This window comes from Notothenia rossii (assembly GCF_949606895.1).
Source record: "Notothenia rossii genome assembly, chromosome: 2".
In the NCBI taxonomy this organism is placed as follows: Eukaryota; Metazoa; Chordata; class Actinopteri; order Perciformes; family Nototheniidae; genus Notothenia; species Notothenia rossii.
In genome coordinates this window covers 14,861,292-14,883,246 of record NC_136904.1, presented here as the reverse complement: position 1 = coordinate 14,883,246, position 21,955 = coordinate 14,861,292, and the positions used below count along the sequence as shown (strand labels likewise).

The window sequence follows — 21,955 nt, the reverse complement described above, 5'->3', positions numbered from 1 at the left end:
GTGAAAGACAAATAAATACTGAAGATTACATTCCTGGTTAAAGTGTTGTACCCAATACTGTTTATAATACATGTACTGCTGGTTCGTTGTATGAGAGAGGGAGAGACAAACATAACTTTATTTCTGTGTTTCAGGGCCGAGGCCTACGCTGAGAAGAGTGAGTTCATCCTTTTGTTTAAAAAATATGATTGTTGAGACATTGTCTGAAAAAAAGCATGAAGCTACTGATTGTTTAGTTGTCTTACAGAAAATTATAACACAAAGTTCATCATCAAAATAATAAGCAATAGGAACGATTGTAAATGTTAACAATGGTTTGTTACAGACCGTGGTAAGGTGGTGGGAGGACTGCCTGATGTGGTCACCATTATGGAAAAGAAGGTGAGTTTATGAGGGTAAAAAAATGTTGCACAATATCAGGATTTTTTTTTTTTATTACATTGATTAGGTTGTTAAATAACTATAATACTAGCAATAAGTTTTCCTCACAGAAACATCATAAATAAATATAATCTTGTTCAGAATATACTGGTTCAACCTAAACAATTTGTTTATCATGCATCTATATGTGATTTAAGTCTCTTTACGTGTTTGCTACGAATTCCTCTTTGTTCCTCCTGTAGACCCTGAGTTTGACATGTACAGTGTGTGGGGACCCCAAGCCTCAGGTCTCATGGTTGAAGAATGGAGCCGATGTGATACCTGATGATCAGGTAAATGCTTCAGACACAGAAAATAGCCTCAAACAGAGCCTCCATCTTTTCTTTGTTTCATTCCTGCCACTCATTGAAGCCGTTTAATCCCTAAATAAACCCAGCCAGCCTTTTCTTTAATATGATTAATTGCTTTATTAACCAGACACATTTGCAATAGTGTTTTTCGATTAACTTGTCTCTTCCCCATAACTGGTTCTATTGTGTGACTCCCCTTACTCCGTTTCCATATTTTGCGCACTCTTCGGATAGTTATAGTTAGCATCCTCCTAAAGCGCTGTACTGTCAAAATGGTACAAGGTTGATCATGGTGAGGGGAAACAAAGGGCCTCTGCCTGCTTTTGGGGGGACTTCAGCTCCAGATACAATCCCTCACTGGAGGGGTCTGCATACTTTAGGAGCGGTCAGCATTATCAGCTCACTCCTGGAATCGTAAAGGAAGAAATCTGCCTCTCGTCATAACTCATTGACCTACTTGCCAACCAGTATAAGTCTACAGCCTATCCCCTGTCGGAGGAGGCTCTTTCAACAGCATCAGCATCCTGCAGCTCCTCACCACTTTGAAGATTTAAGTTTGAGAAACTGTGGTCCAGGTGGAATATGTGTTGAAGTTTGCCCTCCTCTTTATCCATTCCCTCACCTGCTAATAATCTGTCTAAAACAAGAACTGATGTCTTTGGCGACGTGTTTTCTAAACCTCGAGAGTGCGTCCCCGCTACCTTGTTACCACAGAGGAGACTGTTAACAGAAAAACAAACAGATCCACAGATCTGCACTGAAACTCAGAGCATGAAGAGGTGTAACTGTAAAACTATACATGTTTAAATATAGGAGTGTTGGATCAGTCTCAAAACCACTATACTTTTATACTTTTTACCTTTCCCAAAAGAGGGACTAACAACTCTGAGATGAGCCTACATTAGTCTAAAGAATGAAGGCAATAATCTAATTACTTAACACTTTGATTAGAAAAGGCCATCAATTTGAAAACATATTGTTTAGGTCTGTATGATTGTTATGCCAATAGAGCTTTTAATTCCTTAAATGTAAAGGCTAGTGTTTCTCTTTATATGAAGGTAATTAGTCTGATCCAATCCATAAAAAGGTACTTATGTCGGGACCTTGCAAAAATAATGGGCAGGTAGTTTTCGAGAGAAGGAAATTAAATAATCTAGCCCACGCTGCTCACATGGTGCAAATCAGAACAATTCAAGTAATCTACTAATTAATCTCAAGTGTCTGAAGAACGACGACACAAGTGTACTTGAACTCTGAAGGCTTATACAAATCAATAGTGTGTTTTTGTGCTCTCAACAGGTACGGATGGAATATGTTTTTATTATTGTTATTTAATACAATCATAGAGTATTCTGGTTAAGCTAACAGGGTTAAGCAGGTTAGAATAGACAATAGACTGAAATAGATCATTAGTCCACATGCTCCCCAAGCCCATCTAGCGCTCAGCTATTGCCATAGCGAGGTCGTAATCAAAGCTCATGTTGCTGCAGAGAAAAAATAAATCGATTTTTAAACCAAACTCAAAGGGACGGGCATTTAAAATTCAAGCTAAACTCCCAGTGCTGGCTTTCTCATTTCTTTAACCTTTGATTTTGTATTTCAGTACGTGGTCTCCATAGACCAGGGCAGGTTTGCCAGTCTGACGATCAAAGGTGTTACCATGGAGGATTCTGGCAAATATACCATGATTGTCCAGAACAAATATGGAGGGGAGTCTGTGGATATAGTGGTGAGTGTCTCTGCTGTGTGCCACAAACTAGTAACTGACCATCTGTGGCACAAATCTTGTCTTTTCGTCAGGACTCAACAAGATGGATTTACAGTATATAACTAGCATTATGCCCTATTTCTCTCTCTCTCCCTACAGGTCAGTGCGTACCGTCATGGAGAGCAAATCCCAGAGGCTAGACCGACTATGACCCCTAAAACAATGATCCCTCCTAAACTCCCCATTGAGATCCCGCAGCCCAAGTCAGCCCAGCCTCCTCCAAGCCCCGCCCCCTCCACTCCTAGCCCCGCCCCTCCAAAAACTGGAAGAGGAGTGAAGAGTCCCACTCCTACCAGGAGGAAGTAGAAAGCATGACAATCATAAATAAGGAAGACATATACTCACACACCGGAGCACATGTAAACAACTTCAGTCTGTCTGGACAAATATTCAAAGCTTCAGATGAAATGGAGCAAACACACTTGTGAATTAGAGGGTCCAGAAAACCCTGATAGCTAAAGTAATAATTCATGTTAAAGTTAGCAACAACAAAAAAGTGTACTACTGTGATATCCCTGTAAGCACACAAAGCTGAAATGAATAACATTTAAAAAAACGAGTTCATATCCGGACTTGACTTGATGAGAGATAACTAAATTGATTGAAATAAACTTTAATGAAATTTGAATAAAGTTGGAATTTAATTTAAATGATTGGAAATGTGTTTTTAAATTGGCGCAGTGTACAAAGAAATCAACCATTTTGATTTGGCTAAAACAAAGAAATCTTCATGCATAACATGATGAGGAAAAGCTTCAAAATGACCTCATCAGTATCCTGCTGAAAATACATTTTTCAATACATCATGGCTGCATTTGCAGTGTGGCAACTAGGTGCACACTGCACCTAGTTGCCATTCCACTCTGCAGCCCTCATGCCACTCTGCTAGGACACTGTGAGCCCTTACATGCATCAAATCCGGAGGCATTGCAACACATTGTGCATTATACGACTCTTGGTATCATATCTTATTTACCCTCTCACACTACCTGACCACCACTACCACCGCCCTTTGAGGACTGGGCCAAGCCAAGACCCTGCTTTGTATTCGATCAATGGTTTGGCCGGGTTTCACAGTCATGAAACACCTTTTTTTAATGTATTTAAACTCTTTGCCCATAATACTTCTTGCAGGATGTTGATGCAAAAAACAACACTGGCTTTGTACCACAGCTTCAAGTCACGGCTACATCCAACAAGATGAATGTTGACACTATTTAGTTCATACCCTCCTTAAGATGATAACTTTCCCTTGTTCACAGAGAGAAATAAGTCAGGGTGTACAAAGCCATCATTATGCTCCGACCTCTCTCAACTGATGACTGCAAATATATAACAATGTCCTCCATCAGCTATAGCAGTGAATCACTACTTAGTGAACCAGAGCCGAGGAGCAGCACTGTCACACCGACACTGAAGACTGTCATCATAGCATCATTTCTGTTTCAAACTGACCGACTTAACAAACTCTCTTTCTTTTAGAAAACCTATTGTATTCTTCCCTACAGATACATATCAATGATGTACAATCCTCATGGTCATCAGCCAACAGCCATGTGATAATTATTCAGTCAGGTTTAAAGTGCAGGAAGTAGTGATGGCAGAGCTGATGCAAAGATGGCTGATGAGATTTGTGGTTCATTAAAGCTGATGAGAGGAGAGGAGCAGACGGAGAGGAAGGAGGAGGAGGGGGGGGGGGGACTTCATTGTTTTGGTGTTTGCTGTTGCTAATAAAAGAAAGAGATTACACTTTGCAGAGCCTGTTTATTCATTCTGTCAGAGAGAAGAGGGATGGTGAGAGAATCTAGAGTAATGGAGAGCTGCTGGTGTGTGTTACTTCTGCTGCTGATGTGTCTGCTCTGGCGCTATGATACAAGTCTTGTCGAGCTTGTTAACACGTTGAGAATGAGCTGGTTAATGAATGAAACACAGAGACGTATACTGTAGTTGAATGTAGGTTTGGTTTAGCCTTGCTGCTGTTGTATGAGCGTTTGCACATGGAGACACATCTAATCAAGTCATACATTGTGTGTGAAAGCGTTAAAGAAAGGAAGAAATAGATCGAGAAGAAGACAAAGCGTGTTCGAGATAGACGTAGATAATTCAGTGTTGCGTGGCAATAAAGGACTTCTGAAGTGCGACTGGAGGACAAGACGTGTGTGTGTTAGAGTGAGCGGGAGGAGGAGGGAAGGAGAGAGATCTGAATCATTTGTTGATGTTGATGATAATCTGCTCTGAGATCATTTTCCTGACTTTTTAATTAATTTTCACATTTTTAATCAACATAAAGTTACCATGACAACTAACTTTTATTTGAATACATTTTGAAAAAAAGGGCTCCTGTGTGAAATGCTCAGAAGGCCTGTCGACACTCTCAAACACACTAACAGATGCATAGACACATCAGCCACACACACCAGCATAAGCACACACACACACACACACACACACACACACACACACACACACACACACACACACACACACACACACACACACACACACACAGTATAGACGGCTGCTATCTAAATGGAATAGCTAGCCAGTACTGATAGCATGAAATTGTGTTTCCAAATATAACACCGTGTCATTGGAGTGTGTGGGTGTGTGGAGAAACAAGACTATATAGAATATATGCTCTTCTATAGTCATCCACATGGGGGCAGTATGGTAGCATGCCTATACACTCACACTGTTTCTCACTTTTGAAACACACACACTAACACTCACAAACTCTACACACACACACACACACACACACACACACACACACACACACACACACACACACACACACACACACACACACACACACACACACACACACACACACACACACACACACACACACCTTTCCTAATTAAAGCATCGCTGTTCAAACAGTGAGATAAAGTAGGAGCAGAGACATTTTGTGGGTGTGCTCCGACACACTCACTTTTTTAAATACTGCTATGATCCACACACACACACACACACACACACACACACACACACACACACACACACACACACACACACACACACACACACACACACACACACACACACACACACACACACACACACACACACACACACACACACACACACACACCCCCACACACACACACACACCTTTCCAAATTAAAGCATCGCTGTTCAAACAGTGAGATAAAGTAGGAGCAGAGACATTTTGTGGGTGTGCTCCGACACACTCACTTTTTTAAATACTGCTATGATCCACACACACACACACACACACACACACACACACACACACACACACACACACACACACACACACACACACACACACACACACACACACACACACACACACACACACACACACACACACACACACACACACACACACACATTATACTCCTAATTTGCATTGTGGGGCTAAATTCTGACAATTACACTGATGGTGGTATTGATTACTGCTGGTTTTTCTGGCTAAAAGAGAGGGGAGGAGACATGTGCCTAAGAGAGGAGGGATATGAGCAACAAGGGAAGGAGGTAAGAGAGGAAAGGACCGAGTGAGCGAGGGGAAACAAGCAGGGTATTATTATGCCAGATTGTCTCGCTGTTGCACCACAGATGATCATTTCTTTAGTTTACAGTGAGTGGGACAGCTATAGGAGAAAGGTAAGGCAGGCGAAGGTATTGCAGAGAGGGAGGGGAAGAAAGTTGAGTGAAGAGAGAGAGCAGCACAGGGGAGGAAAAGGTTTGAGAGGCAAAAGGGGAGTAGGGAGGGAAAGAGGAGTGATGGAAAAAAGCAAGACAGAGAGAATCAAAAAGTTGGGTTGCTTGAACATTGGGACCCTAAAATGATGCTAATTTTCAAATTGATTTGCATCAATTAATCATGTTTGTCTCATGCGCTCACTACAGCATGATAGCTTGATGTCACATACCTTATTCAAACAAGAACACCTGCTTGTTTCTGATCCATCAACTATGTCAACCTCCATCTCACAAGAGATCTCACACCAATAAGAAAATGGACATAATCAAACAGCTGCAAGGTGTGTGCTCATTGATCGTAGCGGTATAGATTGAATTTGTCAGCCAAGCACATTACCACATAATCTTTGCTGACCATTGGACTAGCCTAAACTCTGCTTAGGATTTCCCCTCAGATTGGTGGCAAATCAAGACTAAATGAGCCAAATAATCCTACTGGGATGTTTTCCTGTTCAATACAAATGAAGTGAGATAAATGTGTTAACAGCATAGTGGGGAATCAAGAGAAGAGACATCTATATAAAGAGGCTGAGCTGCTTTTACATGTACTGTAGCTCCATTTGTAAGAATCTGCTAGCTGGGTTAATACAAATTGTAATGAGAGTAGATTACATCCATGCTGTGATTATTAATCCTGTTCTTAATAAACCACCTGTGTGGGTTTTATCCTCAGCACATGCTGAACATACATTCTGTAAACTTAAAGGCTGCATCAAGTGGAAAATGAGCCATTTTAAAAAAGGAGGCAAGCTTATTGTTCACATCTGGTATATTTCTAGTGATGTTAAGTGATGCATTGCAGGGAGACATGCTTCTCCCTCAGCAGGGAAGTCAGGTAGCTCCACTGGAGCTCGTAGTGACTCACAGTCTGGCTGTTGGATGCTTCAGCAGGGTGGATGCTTGTCAACACGGGGACTTAAACCCTGGATCTCTGGTCCAGGCACACTGCACCTAGTTGCCATTCCACTCTGCAGCCCTAATTCCACTCTGCTGGGACACAGTGAGCCCTTACATGCATCAAATCCGAAGGCATTGTTTGTGACAGCATTGTGTAATCACCTTCAGGACTGAAAAAAAAAACTAAACAAAAAAGAATCAGCTTTTCTCTCAGAGCCATGGTGGCAGGGGTCATACAGTGCATGGCTAAAAAAATACACAAAGGGATGTGCAAGCTATCGTCTTCCCATCACCTCACAGACATGAGGGTTAGGAAGACCGAAGCCTTAAATTGCTCACATTTATGAATGTGACTCATCATCCGTCTAAGCCTGCGCCACACTGCCCTCTGTGGAGACAGGGGAGAGACTGAGCGGAGGGAATGACCAACAAAACTTAGAAATGGGAGTATGAATAGAATCTGATCAGAATATGTGAGCAAAGCAGACAATGACAAAGATGTGTGATTTTCAAACTTCAGTTGCTGATTCCTGGAAAGCTGAATTCTTTAAGGTGGGACTCATCCGACAGCACTGTTATCTCACCCAACATAAATACAGTCAGTATTACCATCCTGTCTCCATGTCTGTGTCCCTATAACCCAGATCTCTCTGCTTTCTATTCATGTCTACTCTCCTTTCTTCCTCAATTTCTTCTCTTTGTCAGTCTCTCCTCCCTCTCTATTTTTTCACTCCTTCTCCAATCACAGTGAATTTGCAAGGAGGCTGGTTGGGGACTTTTCTAACAGACAAATTTGGCTCCGATCAGAATCACTAGCGAGCATCCTGCATTCCTTTCTCAATTTAAATGATTTTGCAGCTTCACAGGCACACCCACCCAGACATCGACACTCTGCACGCCTCCTGCCCTCTCTTTATCTTTTGCACGAGCTCATTCTTTCATTTCTCTCTTTCTGTTTGTCACACACAAAACATAGACATATAAAACACAATTCAGAGCTAAAAGTGGTGGAACTGGCGAGGTGCCAACAAGCAGGAGCCCAAACAGTTGCTTCACTGACTTTGGTTGGCTGAGAAAACAGATGAGATGAAAGAAGAGAGGCTGCAGCTGGAAGAAGACACAGAGATAGGAAGGCAGATAGAAGGAGAGACAGTTTTTCTAAAGTCTATCATTAAAACATGAACAACATGTTTACCCTTTTGCTCGTCATCTGTGTTGCAGAATGCATTATTATGCACAGCGTCACTAATACTGTGCCTGGTTTCCTCACAAACAGCATGCAGAGGAATTTTGAGCTCCTTAGAAACAGTGGCGTCCCCGATGTGTGTCAACATGTCGAAGTCATACAGACAAAAGAAGCTGTCGAGTCTGCTGGCAATTTTCATTTTTGATTTGATGTGTGGCTGGCCAGCTGTCTCCCTGAGATTATTATTATGTGCAGGCAGCACACCGGGTTGGCCTTACCTGTCTGCTCCATGCGTCACATGCTCTTCCCGACTTTTAGCATTGAACTTCCGAGGCACGGGAACAGGTGTCTGCACCTCCTCAGGCTAAGGGGCAGATTCAGAGGAAAAAGCCACATCGTAATCAGCCACTTCAAATTCAAATTGCACCGTGCCTCAGAAGCCATCAGCTGCAAGCAGCACAGCCAAAAATCTGGAGCATTCATTCATTTCTTGATTTTAATACCATGCATAATTTTCAGGAACTTCAGGAAGAAAAATGTTTCTACAGCCTTCAGTGGTTAATGTAACTTGGTACGTTCTCAATTACTGAACGCAGGTACATTCCTGAGTACTTTAAGCCAGTTTATACTTTTACATGCACTCTCATTGCTACAATTACTCGTTACATTGAATACAAATATTTAACATCCAAAACACATGAGCATGTAATAAAAAGAGTCTATCGAGAGGTTTGGGCAATATGATATGTACATTTCCTTAAAACCATTCAACGAGCCCACCAATGTGTTCCCTATGAGATCTGGCACCACCATCTAAAGAGGACAACATTGTTTTTCAACGATTTCAAAAAATTCATGACAAAAAATAATAAACCAATATCAATACATAAATGCATTTTCTCAGGTTAATTATTGCTAACTGACACTTTGCTAAAGGACAGGTAGAAATGCAGTCATCAAGGTTAAAGGAACCCACTCTAACATTGACAGGGGACGGCATGCTAACAGTCGTCTCAGTGTCAGAGTCAGACGCCTTGAACTCACAACATCCTCTCTATCATCAATCACTCATCTCCCTCAGTGGTGGTTGGGCTCTCTAACGCCTCAGTCCATTGCTTGTGACAAGTGTCCTCCCTATTGTACTTTAGATACCTTGTAAATAGTTATCAGCTGTTGAAGTAAGTAAGTTGAATTACACAATGAAACAAAATGGGGTAACACTGATCTGAAACATCTTAAATGTTCAACAACATGCATAGCTCACACTGTAAGTGTCAAATGTGTGCATGTTTAAGATTAAACATGGTACACTTCTTAATAGTAAGGGCATTTTATCAGATATTTGACCGATCTGCAAACTAAATCCTTACCAATCAATTTCTTCACTAATGTCTTTGTAAAGGTGTGTAGTAAGATGTATTAAAAAGTTGAAGTTCTGTATCCTGTATGTTTTTTCGTAACAACTGCTCAAAGTTGAGGTACCGAATATCGATTTTCGAAAAATCTAAAGTTTTCAGTTTGGCCTTACTTGTGAGGGGTCAAACTAGGGGTTTTTCATGATTCTGAGTTGATTGCAATAATTTATTTTTCACTAAAAATCATTCCTTTGTGGAAAAACGGCCACGCCCACCTTTCCCGCTCTCCCACCCCCCCCCTACTATTTGCCCTTTTAGGACTTATTATTGTTTAGTGGTAGCTGCTAGTTGGTTGGCATTCAGAGTGAGGATGTTTAGAGTTAACATGCTGAAGCCATTTTCAACCTTCATTTGATCATGGACAGACTGCTTTTTACGCCTGATATGTAAGTATTATCTACATTTTTAATTTGAAATATTTCATGTCACTACTTTGGTTATGAAATGTAACATACTGTACAAGTTGTCAAGTTTTCTTACTTTTTAGCTGTGTAACAGTAGGCGCAATAACATGGTTAGCTAGCTAACGTTAAATCCATGATGTATTACTCCATGATTAGTTGTCAACTTTGCTTACTTGTTAGCTTTGTAACACTAGGCGCAGCAACATGGTTAGCTAGCTAACGTTAAATCCATGATGTATTACTCCATGATTGTATCCAACTAGGCAACTACCATGATGTATTACACACCTTAAACTGAATCTTATGATCATTTTATTTTCTTGAATGCTAGCTTTCTGGCCCATTAGGTTGCAGTGGTGTATTGTCTCTGACAGGATCTTTTGTGTTTAACGTTACTGTGAAGCAGATCTTATATTTTCCTTTGCAATAATATCTATTACAATGTTAATCATCTACTGTACATGAGATTGTCTTTAATGTCACAAAATAATGATATTATGACTGAATAATACAATGTTTATTCTACTTTGTAGGACATATTAGTCTAGCAGTATGGAGGAAGACTCGACTCCACCTTTGCTAAATTGTTTCATCTGTGAAAGCCAGGAGACACCAGCTCAGAGGCTGATACAGCCAACTCCTAAAGGCTACCCTACTTTTTTGGAACAAGCACAAGTAGTTGAAAATGCTAAGATTTTGGAGCGTTTGAAGGAGGCTCAGAACATAGGAAGACTCAGGTACCACAAAAAGTGTAAAGATGATTTATACAACAGGTTTCTTGAAGTCACCAAGAACTCAGGCCAAACATTAAAGGCAGAGAAAGAGGCAGCTAAGAAGAAGAGAAGACGCACTTGCTCTGACTTCAGTGCAGCTTCTGCATGCAGTTCTACAAGTTCACGGTCCGTTCAGCTTCTGTACAAGAATGTATGCATTCTTTGCAACCAACCTGCACAGATCTACAAAACTCGTCCAGAGGAAGCTAGAAAGAGATACAGAGTGCCAGATAATTTGACTGCAGATAGACTGAAGGCAAGCTTGCGGAAGACAGCACAGAGTCGCGGGGATGACTGGGGCACTGAAGTTGTTGGACGTCTGGAAGGGATCAATTACCTTGTGGCAGAAGAAACCCTGTACCATTTGCGCTGCAAAACTCTTTTTGAGACAGGTGGCCATTACTCCAAGACTGAAGATAGAGGATAAAGGAAGAGAGGACAAAAGAAAATTGATGAGGAACGAGAGGCTGTTTTTGTTGAATTCTGTGATTGGTTAGACTCAGAACTCGAGCATGGGGTGATGACTCTTGACCAAGTCCACGAAAAGCTACAGCAGTTTGATCCGTCACCAGATAAGAGCCTCTCTTATTCAAAGTATTGGCTAAAGAAGAAACTCCAAGATAAATTCCATGACACCTTGTATTTCACATCACAGGAGAGAAGGGCAGATGTGCTCTGCCTCAAAGATGACACAGACAACATTCTGCGAGAGCATCATGCTAATCTTGAGCATGGAGATGAAAAGACTCAGATCATAAAGACTGCACTAAAGTTCGTATGCAACGACATCGCCATGGTCGATCTAGACCCAAAGTCATACCCCACAGCACACAGTATGACTGACATCCAGAGTCAGCTGGCTCTTGTTCCTGAGAGTCTTCAGATGTTCCTGAGGCCAATAGTGAAGACCGACGAAAGAGTAGCCATTTGGGGGCAGAACTTCATAAAGGCCTGTCGGCCTCGATCGGGAGTTTTGCCATACCAGATGGGGCTTGCCATACAACTTGATCATAGATTTGGGTCAAAATGGATGCTGAACAAGTTACACCAGCTTGGATACACAGAGTCATATTCCGAGACACAAAACTACAAATACTGCTTCCTTAATGACAGGAATGCAGATGGCATCCAAGATACTTCTGATACTCTTTACACCATTGTGGAAAAAACTGATGAGCAGATCGATGATGAGGTTGCGGTTGACTCTGCACTTGAGGATCTATCATTTATGACAGCCAGTGGAAGTGAAACTAGCCATGAAAATCGGGTGGTCATGGAGGTTGGGGAAACAACCAATGTATTCACTCAGTTTGTCGGAGAGAATATAGATTCAAACATTGTCTCTATTCAGGGAAACACTCCTTTCCATTCAATGGGTTGGATCAAAGTCACCTCTCCGGCACCATCTTTGCCAGATTCCCAGATGACAGCAGCTGTCCACAGAGTGAAGTTGAAGGCACTTGACAAAGCTAAGATCCTCAGAGGAGCTGAAGTGAAGATTCTTCCATTCACCAACAGAACAAGGACAGGGATAAACACCATCACATTTCTTCCCATTATTGAGCTTGCCTCTTCTGTGACACAAGACCAGCTACTCCTCACTCCGGGCGATACACTCTGGGCAGCAGGGTGGGTGATCAAAGCCCAGGATCCTGAGTTCCCACACTCCAACTGGAATGGCTGGATGAAGAGTATCCATGCAGATGATGTCAAGCAGCGCACGCAGATCGACTTCCTCCCAATCATTGAAGGTGACCCTAATGACCTCAACACCATCTTCACCACTCTCAAAGAGTGCACGCGGCTCTCTGCAGACAGAGTCACTATAGTGACATTCGATCTTCCGATCTGGCTGAAGGCTGTGGACATCATAAAACAGACAAATCTACCTATCATTCCGAGGTTGGGTGGATTTCACCTGCTGAAGTCCCACCTTGGATCCATGGAGGATTCTGGACTACTGGAGCTGATCCAGCTGATCTATCCAGGGAGTACGACAGCCAACCACATCCTGGATGGAGGCTGTTTTGACAAGGCAATCCGTGCTCACCTCCTCATCGATGCAGCCATCTATCAGCACATCATGAAACATGCCTTCACCGAGGAGGAACTCGGTGAAATGAGGACTTTCATGGAGAAGGTAGCTGATGGGAAGATGGGAGCCAGACACACAGATCCAGTAGTGGTACTGTTTGAACAGCGGTTTGAAGAAACCTTCAAAAGACTTGCTGAAGGAGGAAGAACGCCTGCTTTCTGGGTGCAGTACCACTACATGGTAGATGTGAGCAAGGTCTTCATCAGAACTGAGCGGCTTGCAGATCACAACGGCCACCTGTGCTGCATTGTTAGCAGGATGCTGGACATCTTTGCGGCTGCAGGGCATCATCAATATGCCAAGGGTGCACGGCTGTACTGTCAACTCATGAAGGAACTTGAAACTTTGCCTGCTTACAAGGAGACATTCGAAAGTTTCTCTGCCCATGGAAACCATGTCGTCCGTTACTCCAGCCATGATTGGTCCGGCACCTGGTGTGACATCTGTATCAAGCAGACATTGATGACGTCAGCCAAGTCAGAAGGTGGACTGAGCAGAGGGAGGATGAGACACAGTGATTCTGGTCACAAGTGCTGGGTGCTCACCCTTAATCACTTCTCCAATGTCAACCAGCGCATGGAGGAAAGTGTCAAGGAACATGCTCCGCTCCACAGAGACCTTGGCAAAACACAGATGAAGAGAGATGCTGAAGCAATTGACCTTGCCTTCCATTGGTTTGAGGAGAACAACCCATTCGACCCCGATCGAGACAAGGAGTTGCTTGTGTCTTTCTCAACAGGATTCAGGAGCACAGGAGATGACCCATTCAATGCTGAGAGAGCAGCAGAAATAGGGAGAGAGATGCAGATCAAGCTGGACGGACAGTCAGTGACATCGACCATGGAAGTGAAGTCAAAGGTACAAGCCCTGTTATCACTCAGAAAGATTCCCAAGATCAACGAGAAGAAGATACACCTTGACTCACTCAAGTTGTTCAACCGACTGATCATTTTTGCCCAACGGGATATGACAGTTGAGACAAGCTTGGCATATGAGCTGACTCCCTTCCCATTGTCCCTCTTCAGCAATAAAGATCAGAAAATGAACAAGGCGAACAAGGCAGGCTTTTCCAAGACTAGCCTGAAGGAGTTAACTGATCCGCTTGACCTCACTAACCAATCCTGCTCCACTCTTGTAGTTGATGGCGGATGGCTTCTCTACATGGTAAAGTGGGAACAAGGTCAGACTTGGCAGGAGATTGCCAACAGTTACTTGAGCTACGTACAGTGTCTTGGCCGCCGCTCTCAGAAGACCATTGTGGTCTTTGATGGCTACAGCCGATCACCAAAAGATCATGACCACATCCGGCGCACTAAGAAGTCATGCTGTGATCTCCAGATTCGACCAGATGTGATACACTGGACACCAAGAGCAAAGTTCCTGGACAACACCAATAACAAGAGTGAGCTAATCCACCTCCTCTCTTCAACATTCAGAAAACATAATATCACAATGGAGCAGTGTGACAATGATGCTGACACTTCGATTGTGAGAGAGGCATTGGCCACTGCTACAGATGACTCTGTTGAGGTTAGTAGCATTTGTGTAGGTAGCCTATTTTGGAAACAAAAGTATTCCCTCTTGAGTGTTCAAACTTGAATAGTTTTATCTGGTTTTGTATAGTGCAACACGCTTTGCATATCTTGTTCTATTTTCAGGTGCGGGCAGAGGATTCAGATGTGCTGGTGATGCTAGTACACCATATTCCAAGCACCAACCATCCACTCTTCTTCACAACATCAAAGGGCTCTTATGATGTCAGAAGGATCCGCGAAGCTCTCTCTGAAAGAGAGAGATGCTACCTGCTCTTTTGTCACGCCTTCACTGGTTGTGATACGGTTTCTGCAATAGCTGGCTATGGGAAAACAACCTTATTTGACAGGTAATAATAATATTTTTATTTTTATATTTCACTTTATATTTGAAACAAATCTCAAAGTGCATTTTTTTTGCAGGTTCTGTGCAGGGGACATTGATGAACACATGGACATCTTCCTTGACACACAAGCTACTAAGGATGCAGTGATACAGGCTGGTACTACCATCTTCCGGTACATTTACCATGCACCAGGTACTGCTTTGGGTGAAATTCGACACAACATGTTCTCACGGAAGGCAGCGGCAGGGCTGATCAAACCAGAAACTCTACCTCCAACAGAGGGTGCAGCTGCACAGCATTCTCTCCATGCCTACCTACAAACCCAGGACTGGATCCTTCTGCAGAGTATGTCTCTGAACCCCAGTGACTATGGATGGACATTAGGTGTACACGGCTATGAGCCAGTCCCAACACTAGACCCCATGGCTCCTGAGGAGCTACTGCAGTTGACAAGCTGCAACTGTAACGGAGATTGCAGCAACCGGCGGTGCAGCTGCAAGAGGAATGGCGTGAAGTGCATCTCAGCATGTGGAGTCTGTAAAGGAATTTCATGCAAGAATTGTGGTCATGATGGTGGTGAGTCTGGAGAAGACTCAGAGATTGACTCCTGAAGTGATCAGCACTTGTAACTACTTGTAACTACAAATAAAGCTACTTTTGAATTTAAATATAAGAGTGGGCGTGGCCTTTTTTCAACCAAGGAATGATTTTAGTGAAAAATACATGATTACAATCAACTCAGAATCATGAAAAAACCCTAGTTTGACCCCTCAAAAGTTACCCAAGGCCAGACAGAACATTTTAGATTTTTCGAAAATCGGTATTCGATACCTCAACTTTGAGCAGTTGTTTTACGAAAAAACATACAGGATTTGAACTTCAACTTTTTAATACATCTTACTACACACCTTTACAAACACATTAGTGAAGAAATTGATTGGTAAGGATTTAGTTTGCAGATTTTCATATATTTCCCTTACTATAAAGGAACACACAAATCAACCCCTGATTTAAGTTCAGGAAACTTTATGACTGGGTCATTCTACAGAAAAGGTGGAAGTACTGTCACTTACTTTTGCAGACACCAAAATACATGACGTTGACCTAATACTCACATTCATTATATATGTTGAATAAATAGAGATTGTCTTTGCAATGGTACTAAATAAAAAATGGTTTTATACATAAATTGCAATTTATTTAAAATGCCAGGTTCAAGGAACTGCCTTGTCACTTTGATCATACATGGAAGTGGAGCCTATAGTTTTCATTTAAAATATATTTTTTTCAATAAATAAATCTAATTAAAGAAAAAACGCAAATTATTATTAATAATATCAAATCAGTCAGTCAACCAAAATTACGTCATTGGTGTTACTGCCTATGGTTACTGCTACACAAAACGCTTTTATTTTTGAAATAATGTACTGTCTCTGAAGTGCCTCCTGTAACAAGAGATCATTTGAGGCAGTGCAGTGGACAAAGACATAAGGAAAGTCAGATACTTCTTACTTTGATTGTTAAAGGTGTCATTTTATCTTCAAATTGTACGTGCGTCTTTCAAGTCTGTCATTAGTGTTACTCATTTCATAGCCCTAGGGGTGAACATTTGAATGGGAAAATGTATTGTATTGAAGAGTTAAACGATTTTGATATTGACTTAAGCCATATTTGGTCTGACACATTGCAGCCATTTTGTCAAAATGGTAATGTTTTCTCCAAATTGTCACTGGTGTTACCGTCAGTGGTGTTACTCTTCTTCCTGGTAACACGTAACACCAGTGACTTTCCTATATAAATAAGCTTTGTATAATGTATACAAAATAATACAAATATTTTAAGCTCTACTTGTTGTGGATTCATCAAGTTAAGAGTTAGTTATTGCTATTTAACAAGTTTTAGATTTGTATCACCCAGATTCCACCTTTTCTGTAGAATGACTCGACTGTGATTTTCTAAAAGTAATTTACAATATGACAAATCTAATTGCTTTTATTATACGCGCTCCTTTTTAACTATTGTTTTTGTGAGAATGGTGGCGTACTGGTTTAGTAAGGACAGTATGAGAGGTCAACATTCCCTTGGATCAAGTCGAGCCTTTGTTAATGTAAAGTGAGGCAGCAGAGAGCTATTACAGCTTCATGAAGGTGTGCTAAATATGCATGCATGAGTACAGTGGCCTTACAATTAGAGGAGAGGACTCTTGCCCACAAGGTCCCGAGGATCAAAGACCCCAGTGGCAGTCTAATGAGAAGGACTCTGCAAACACTTGCTGTCACTCACTGCATTATATCTCTGTTTAGTAGGCGCGCTGTGAATCAAAGTGCAGATTGAGGTGCGCTTCATGTATTAACAAAGCTTAAGTTTTCAGGCTCTTTCATGGTCAATGTCATTCTGTCTCTTTCCTCTCTTTAATCTTACACCTCTTTGAATCTAACCAATAAAAAACAAGACAATTACCTTAAAGTTACAACATTTGAGATAAAAGCCTCTGGGTTGTCTCCCCTCTCTCTGATCTGCTTTTTCTCACAATATTAAATCAATTTATTCCCTTTGAACTTTTTAACCTGTTGCTGCCCGGATTTTTCTCGTGTTTTCTGCATCTAAAACTTCTAAGATCTTTCAGATATACTCAAGTTCACGTTAGCAGATGCAGGTCAGATGGTAGCCGCCGTGAATAACTTAATTGTTGCTCTAGTCTGGTCATTGCTCTTTATGAGAAGTGGGTTATATAGATAGTATAAGTATTAGTATTTTTTTTTTAAATCATTTAAATAATGGAAACATTATCTGCCAGCATAAAAAAACAAACCAATGATATTGATGCAATCTGGAACCCATTAATTTATAAATGTAATTAATAATCCTCAATCCGATTCAGCCACCACCCCTATCTACTTCTTTGAGGTCATGCTACTATTTACATGCCCCTCCCCCTTCCTAGGATACTTGACTATTATACTTTTACTCATTTTAATTTTAATTTAGTCATGTATTGCTCTCCTTTAGTCTAATCCCTCAAGCACACCGACACACACAGTTCTTTTTGTCTCCATGTACATTTTGTAATTTGTTATTTGTCTTGTATACTTGTAAATGCTCCTTATTTTCTTCTGTGTATATGTGACACTGTACGTGTATGCACTTGTCTTGTAACTCCTATATCACTAAATAATAAAAAAAATGTTATATATAGTTTATTTAATCCAATTGATTAAATGAGCTACTTGGAAAAAGCAAAAAGCTTCACCATGCAAGTGAAAAACAAAAGTAACAACGATCCAGTACTGCCATAGATTGACACCTTAAACTAATATACAGTATATCATCTCACAGTTTGTACTTGTAATCAGAATGAATAATCCCAAAATACCAAATGCTTCACACTTAGCAGCAGGGGCAGAACACAAGTGTTTTATAGCAGAGGTAGGCCACCTCAACTGGAAGAGCACAACGCTAACATTATAGAAAATGTGATTTATCAAATAATAACATTAACCCTCAGGAAAAAGAGACAGAGAAAATAAAGGAAGTTAAGCAGGAAGGAACAGAGAGAAAGACAGATGTTTAAAGTTTAATTGTGTAGTGAAGATATGATGGAACTCTATATTCTATAGTGTGTGTGTGTGTGTGTGTGTGTGTGTGTGTGTGTGTGTGTGTGTGTGTGTGTGTGTGTGTGTGTGTGTGTGTGTGTGTGTGTGGTAGCAGGATGCTGTTGCCCCTGGCAGCAGGCCCACACACCTTCCCTGTCATGGCAAATCATTGTCAAGAACCACACACACACACACACACACACACACACACACACACACACACACACACACACACACACACACACACACACACACACACACACACACACACACACACACACACACACACACACACACACACACACACACACACACTTGTTCTGCTCTCTCTACTATTATGAGGGTCTGCTATGCACTCAACCATACCCGTTATTCTCTTTGCTTTCATATACACACAGAGCGGAAGACATCAACAAGCTGCAATCAAATTGTACTGAGCAAGTCCTTGGCTTTGTTCGGACATTTCAACCTCAGGACCAAGCTACATGCTCAGCGGTCCATAATTGAAACGTGTTTGTAAGCGTGTATTGAATGTGTATGTGCTTCATTTGAGTGCTTCAGCCTTGAAATTATAGAAAAAAGAGGCACATTGTTGTTTTTCAGGCCGGAGTAGGGGGCTCAAAATGTTGCACACACATACACTGCCTTGTGCAACTGCATAGATTCTGGCAAAAAGGCATAGTGCTCGGATTTAGAGTAAAGTGAAGGTCCAGGCAATCATTGAATTGAATGATGATAATCATCTCAGCTGTAAATTCTATTTTTGTGAAGACAATACCGTTTTGATGGGCACTTGCATAGAGGTTTAAACTCAACTATAAGTTTATTAGTGGTTTATTCTTTGCAGTAGCGTTGTACTGGACTGCTTTTAGAGGTCATTCAAATATTATGTCCACTTATGTTATACAGACTAGTACAACCACTACTATTATGTAGTCTCACACAGTTAACTGTCAGAAAGTAAAAGAAAACGTATTATAAATGTACCGCTTTACTGCAAGGAGTTTCTAAGAAAATGAAAAGGACCAAAACATATAGTCTATACTCCAGGTATGATGATTTCACACCCACACATCATCCTACACAACAGAGATGGATTAAGAAATGTGGGTTGTGTTAGCATTATGTTTGTTTCTCTGTGTGTCTTATATCCTAGTTTCAAATAACAGGCATGAACCAGCAAGAGGAGCACTATCATTATGCTCAGGAGGGAGCTACAATAATAAAAGAGATGTCGTGTGTGTGTGTGTGTGTGTGTGTGTGTGTGTGTGTGTGTGTGTGTGTGTGTGTGTGTGTGTGTGTGTGTGTGTGTGTGTGTGTATGTGTGTGTGTGTCTGTCTGTACATCAGGTGATAATGACAGCTGCTTTAGTTACTAGAGCACCACGAGCCAAACATGCTTCATCTCCTTCTGTGTCTGTTCCTGCTCCCTCTTTCTATTCTTCTTTCACCTTTTAATCTCTCTCTCTCCTGTCTCCTACTGTCTGTCAGCATATTTTACTCGCTGTATTGGCATACTGAATTGATTAATATGTGTTGAGCTTAAAAGGGGGATTTTGGTAGCTGCTCATGCAGCCTCAAGTTTGAAAGTCTGCTTGACTACACTACATACTCCAGTGGAGCAGGTATACAATGTGTGTTATGGTTGCTACAGCCTGTTGCAGCTAAACATATCTGCTATATATATATGTTTGATACACGAGTCAGTGGGATATATTGTTGTTTGGTTTGGCATTAACTGTAGCTACTAGCACCGACTGCTGACGTGCAAAATATGCCAGTACACAGTGCCATTTTCAGCACCCTACATTGTAATAGAGGTTTTTGAAATATTTTCTTTTAGTATTCATAGAAAATATGTAAATGTTATCTAAATATATTCCAGCAAATACAGGAAATGTGTCAATATTTAACAATAACTAAAAAGCATAACTGATCTAAATTTGATAGGTATGCCATTTTAAATACAAATTTGTGGTTTATTTTTTTTAGGAGGTGAATATTAACCTTATTGCGTTCAACACACAGGTATTCATTAATCATGGGGCCTCATCACCAGCTGTGGAGCTGAGCAAAATACACTTCCAAGAGGATTGCGGTTGGCTAAGAGAACAGCATTATTCTACTTATAAATATACATTTCTCTTAATTAATTTGTGACTTGATTGGACTGTAAACCCACTTTGCTTTTAATTATTTTTGATGCATTCTGACCTCAACAAATTCATATAATGCATATTCTAATCAACATTTTGACCTCATGTATCAGTAAATCCTAGCATTTTAGTTTGATGATCTTTCTTTTAGTTCACATGGAACAAAGACTCTCCTCTGATCACAAGTCTGTGTCCCCAAAGTTGAAATGAATCCCTCGATCTTAGAAAATCATTTTTTACTGTTCACTATTTTCAGTTTGACTCCAAGCTTGACACCTCTTGCGAAGCTGAATCCAACTCAGTGAACTATATCAGATGATAATCCCTCCCATCTAGCTACCTGCTGCTGACAGGCTCAACAGTCTGTAACCGTAAGTGGCAAAAACGTATTGACTGCTGTCAAACAGTGCAGAAAGGAATAAAATAAGAATCATTTGACAATATGCCTTCTAGTTTCATCACTGTCGGACAGATACAGAATAGATGAAAGTAGCTCTGTAAATCCATTTATTCATTTTCTACACCTAGTTGCATATCAGTGGAGCCTGGAGTCTGTACACTGGACAAAATGCACGCAAACACCATGAAAAAGTGTTAGAATCACTGTCAAGGATTGCAGAAAAGGTAGGACCCAAAAGCAGACTTCAAAAATAAAAAAAAGCGAGCTTTATTTCAAAACCGATCAAGAAAAAAGAAACATGGCATGGATAGCAAATAGGTAACACGTGGAACATACAATACCCAAACACGGTCGTGACGAACATGGAGGGAGACAGGAGAGACAAACAATGAACCTACAAGAAAACACAGGAAGAGACAAGACTAAATACAGGGAGGGGTAATCACGGGACAAGAAACACCTGGGCAGGGGAGGTAGAAACACAAGGGCAACAGGTGAACACAATTAGACAATCAAACACAGGAGGAAAAACACAGGAAGGCAGACAAGAGACAGGGAGAACAGAACCACAAAACAATACCCATAACAAGACATCCAAATCTAAAAACGTGACAAAACATCAAGATCGTGACAGAAAGGCTACCAGACCAAGACAGGACGAACACAGATACAGTATAGCTACACAACCACTACCAAACATTCATGGCAATTTAAAACCTGCTGCCTCACACCCACCTGAACAGCTTGCTCTCGGAGGAGGAATGGTAGGAGGAGGTGAAGGCTCATACAAGCATGAAAATGACATGCGAAATCTACTGGGAGGTGGAGGAACTAACCACTGTGCCACTTAACATAATTAGGGTTCTCTGCTTGATGCACAGGTGACCAACCATGCCCAAGCCGTGTTATCCGTTGTATCAAGGCCCTTCA

General features: G+C 41.3%; 2 protein-coding genes across 4 annotated transcripts in view; both read left to right on the top strand.

Moving 5' to 3' along the window:
• The window catches only part of myom2b (myomesin 2b), a 28,628-nt gene extending 25,479 nt beyond the window's left edge, over positions 1-3,149 (top strand). For all 3 annotated transcript variants that reach the window (XM_079667307.1, XM_079667309.1, XM_079667308.1), the window contains 5 exons: positions 135-157; positions 326-381; positions 624-713; positions 2,335-2,460; positions 2,599-3,149. In XM_079667307.1, the coding sequence (XP_079523433.1) occupies positions 135-157; positions 326-381; positions 624-713; positions 2,335-2,460; positions 2,599-2,805 (502 nt within the window). In that variant the 3' untranslated portion in view covers positions 2,806-3,149. The remainder of the gene's footprint in view (positions 1-134; positions 158-325; positions 382-623; positions 714-2,334; positions 2,461-2,598) is intronic.
• Positions 3,150-9,995: 6,846 nt separating this feature from the next.
• LOC307027977 (uncharacterized protein) lies at positions 9,996-15,677 on the top strand. The gene is made up of 4 exons (XM_079662670.1): positions 9,996-10,112; positions 10,664-14,528; positions 14,657-14,880; positions 14,954-15,677. Exons 2-4 carry the CDS (start codon positions 11,424-11,426, stop codon positions 15,486-15,488), a joined length of 3,864 nt encoding a protein of 1,287 aa, XP_079518796.1. The 5' UTR covers positions 9,996-10,112; positions 10,664-11,423; the 3' UTR covers positions 15,489-15,677.
• The last annotated feature ends 6,278 nt before the right edge of the window (positions 15,678-21,955 follow it).